Source organism: Laccaria bicolor, genomic scaffold, assembly GCF_000143565.1.
Source record: "Laccaria bicolor S238N-H82 LACBIscaffold_14 genomic scaffold, whole genome shotgun sequence".
NCBI classification, from domain to species: Eukaryota; Fungi; Basidiomycota; class Agaricomycetes; order Agaricales; family Hydnangiaceae; genus Laccaria; species Laccaria bicolor.
Genome location: NW_001889885.1, coordinates 752,993 through 756,520, shown reverse-complemented (window position 1 = coordinate 756,520; position 3,528 = coordinate 752,993). Strand labels below are relative to the sequence as shown.

Below are 3,528 nucleotides of genomic sequence, written 5' to 3'. Positions count from 1 at the left end.
CGCTAGTCGCCTAGAGGTTCTCCTTGCATACCATTCAGCATACATACCCACTGTATTTATTTCTATTTATAAATTTATTGTTGACGACGGATGACAATGAGCGTTTCGACATGAGAATTACATAGTATTGAAAAGGCTATAATTATCTAGCGCTCCTCCTTCCGCACTTCTTACTGTACTCACTCCTCCCCCAACAACTCTGGAAAGCGAGTTAAGGGGTCTTCGTGGAGTAAAGATTGTTTATTGCCTCCTGCGGATGCCAAGCGGATGCACGATCCAGCCAAAACGGTATCATATCCCGGTCCCATCGGGTTTCGAACTGCGGTGGTTTTCTTTGGCGTCATCGCAAATGCATACGCCTTAGGCCTCAAACATCCGCCATTTTCCGAGTGAGGCATATCTTTTTTTTTAATTGAATTGAGGCGCAGTGGAGCTGCCAAAGCCATCGGGTCACCTTCACAGCAATGGTTACTTCAATTAAGCATACGTAGTGAAAGCGACGGTTGCGATCGCCATGATAACTAGCTAATGAGCCCATTGAAGGATAATTAGCTCCCGTCTCTAGGACGCACCATTCTCGATCGTACGTCGTGTGGATACGAAGGCAGCGCTGAGTGCGGTGCGGGATTTCCCATCGGCAGCAGAGAAAACCCGGGGTCGATGGTATTTTTGGTATGCATTGAGAAAAGCCTAGCAAAAGGATAGGGGCCAGGTCGGAAGTCTGGTTCAAGCTTGCCCTTCACAGTAATATGTACTGCATCTTGAGCGGCGTGCCAAGCGCATGGTGCGTGTGGGTGTTGGCGCCCGTCGAGCGCCACTGAGTTTGAAATCGCAATGATGCGTGATTGGCTGATCGAATTTATTTACAGCTATGATCAAAGATTGGCACAAACGGCTTATCTGGCTTCTGGCCAGCGTGTGCCTGGCAGCACGACACACGCTCGCCTGGTGCCCTTCGTCCATCTCCAAAACGATACTACAAAGCTATGTTCTCTTAGCTCTCACGCGCTTTGACATAGCCAATTCGTCATTAAGCGCTGGGAACGCACGTTGAGCAGTGTAAGTACACTACGTTGTTCTTTCTTTTACAGCGTCCGTTAATTACGGGCGCTTGACCAATTAGTTGTACCTTTATAAACGGAAGAAGGGCGAATGACTCACGGCCAATTATAGTTTCCGATTCCCTAATACCCCAACTCCACTCCACCATTACACCCCTACGACTCGCCCACCGTGCCTCCCCCACGCAAGATAGGAAAGCTTTGGAAGGGCTTGATGAAGATCGTCAAGCAGAGGTTGGGTGTGTTTAGGCTGAAACGGAAGGACTTGGAGCAGCAGGAGGTTCAAAGTCCGCGAGGATGGGTGAATGTCGGTACGGAGGGGAGGATTGCGGAGGTGAAAGTTGGGGAGGGGGAGGTGGAGGAAGGGGAGGTGAAGACGGCGGTGAAAGAGGAGGAGAAGGAGGGGAAACCAAAGGTCGACGGAGAGCCAAAGCCGTTGGGCTCGGAGACGCCTCGAAAACCCAAGCGCAAGGCTTTGTTGATCGGGATACAGAACTACGACCACGTCGAGAGGCTGAGAGGACCGCATCAAGACGTATTGGATATGCGTCAGTTGTTGATCGGTGGGTCCTTCCTTCTTTTTTTCCACTCTAACTCGATTCGACTGACGTCGGTGTACACGGTAGATCATTACGGATACGATCCCGATGAGATATGTTTATTGATGGATAAGGATGGTTTGGAGGAGGATATGAAGCCTACGAGGGATAATATTGTATGTCCTCTTTTCTTTTCTTTTTTCCACCTTTTTCTTTTTGCTGATGAAGGGAAATGGTAAGATGAGAAGGATGGATGAACTGGTGGAGGACGCGCGTTCTGGGGATCGGTTTTTCTTTCATTGTACGTTCTCTCTCTTTCAAGCGGCGGTGTATAAGTATGCGGTCTGACGTGGAATGTTGAATAGTTGCAGGCCATTCGACACAACAGGATACAGATAACCTGTTGGAAGAGGAAGATGGGAAAGATGAATGTACGTCCTCGTTAACCATTCTTTCCTTCTTGCTCTGTCACTGATACATACATATGTTGATCTAGTCATCGTGGCGATGGACAATGAGTTGATTCAGGATAACGTCCGTCTTTCTTCCTTTCTTCCTTTCACGGGGTACATAGACTTGGTGCTGACGTTCACTCTAGGTTCTACGAGAACGTCTCGTTGCTCCGCTTCCTATTGGGAGTTCACTCGTCGTATGTCTTTTTTTCTACTTTGCTTTGTGCTGTTCCACGTTGATGAGATATCTGCAGGCGGTGTTTGATTCGTGTCATTCTGCCTCTTTGCTTGGTGGGTTTTTTTGGTTTCCAACGTCACTTTTTCATTCCCGATACGCTCCTTCCGTTATCCTTCACTCTCAACACGCTTTTTTCTCCCAACGCACGACTGCCCTCTCTCTCGTTTCAGATACGCTCCTTCCTTCCTCATTCGTTCCCGGCATGCTCCCCTCTTCATCTTTCAAACATTTCTTCTTCGCTCCTGGCACCTCCTCCTTCCCTTGTACCCCTTCCTTCTTCCTTGCCTTTGATGTTTCCTTTCATCATCTTTTCTTCCTTTATCTTCAAACCTCTTCGTCCTCTTTCCTCTCTGTTTCACTCCCAACACACTTCATTCCCAACATGTTTCCTCCATTATCCTCTGCTCCCAGTTCCCTTTTTCCTTTCTCCCGCCTCCTTCGCTCCTCTTCCACTTTCCTGATCCTCCTCTTCGCCCTCTTATCTATCCACCCTTCCGTTCGCATGCTGATGCCTCTCACAGACCTCGAACATTTCCGATGCAACCGCGTCTACGTCCCCTGGATGAACAAAGGCAGACGAAGGAGTAACTCGCGGTGGAACGTTAACGGTAAGCCTTCATTCCAATTTCCTCCCCTTTTCCCGTCTCTTATATCGACCATCTCATAAAGTCAGGAGACAAGCAGTGCCAGTGGGACCGCCTACCCCACTGGGCCCTAAAACTCCTGCTGCCAATCAGGGTCCTACGAGTCCTGTTCGGAATGCTCCTCAGAGCCCTGCGGGATCTCAGCCCAAGAGCCCGATGCATACGACGTTCAAGCCGTCCCCGCTTAATCCTGATGTTCTTCCTCAAAGTCCTGTCCGGAGCCCTGCGGGATCTCAGCCCAAGAGCCCGTTGCATACGACGTTCAAGCCGTCCCCGCTTAACCCTGCTACGTCTTCACCTGTGACGTGTACGTGTATATGTACGTGTCCGCCTTGGGTGAAGCAGGAGTTGGAGTTGGAGGCGGGGGAGCGGTATGCTTCTTTGGCTTCTTTTTCGGAAGTTTCACTGGACGGTGGTGAGACGTATTCCTCAACCGATAACGCAAACAACTTTTCCCCGTCTCCCATCATGTTCCCCTCCCTACGACCCGACGCTCCCTCCTCTTCCTCCTCCTCTTCTCCTGCTACCTCACCCACCACTTCCCAGCCACTTCCCTATCCCGATGCCCGTCCATGCAGACGCCCACACCCTCAT

At 50.1% G+C, this 3,528-nt stretch overlaps 1 protein-coding gene across 1 annotated transcript in view; it reads left to right on the top strand.

Moving 5' to 3' along the window:
* The window catches only part of LACBIDRAFT_327940 (uncharacterized protein), a gene marked incomplete at both ends in the record, with an annotated part of 2,047 nt that extends 1,654 nt beyond the window's left edge, over nt 1–393 (top strand). Inside the window, one exon of the mRNA XM_001881932.1 lies at nt 151–393. Coding sequence (XP_001881967.1) covers nt 151–393 — 243 coding nt within the window. The remainder of the gene's footprint in view (nt 1–150) is intronic.
* Between the last annotated feature and the right edge of the window lie 3,135 nt (nt 394–3,528).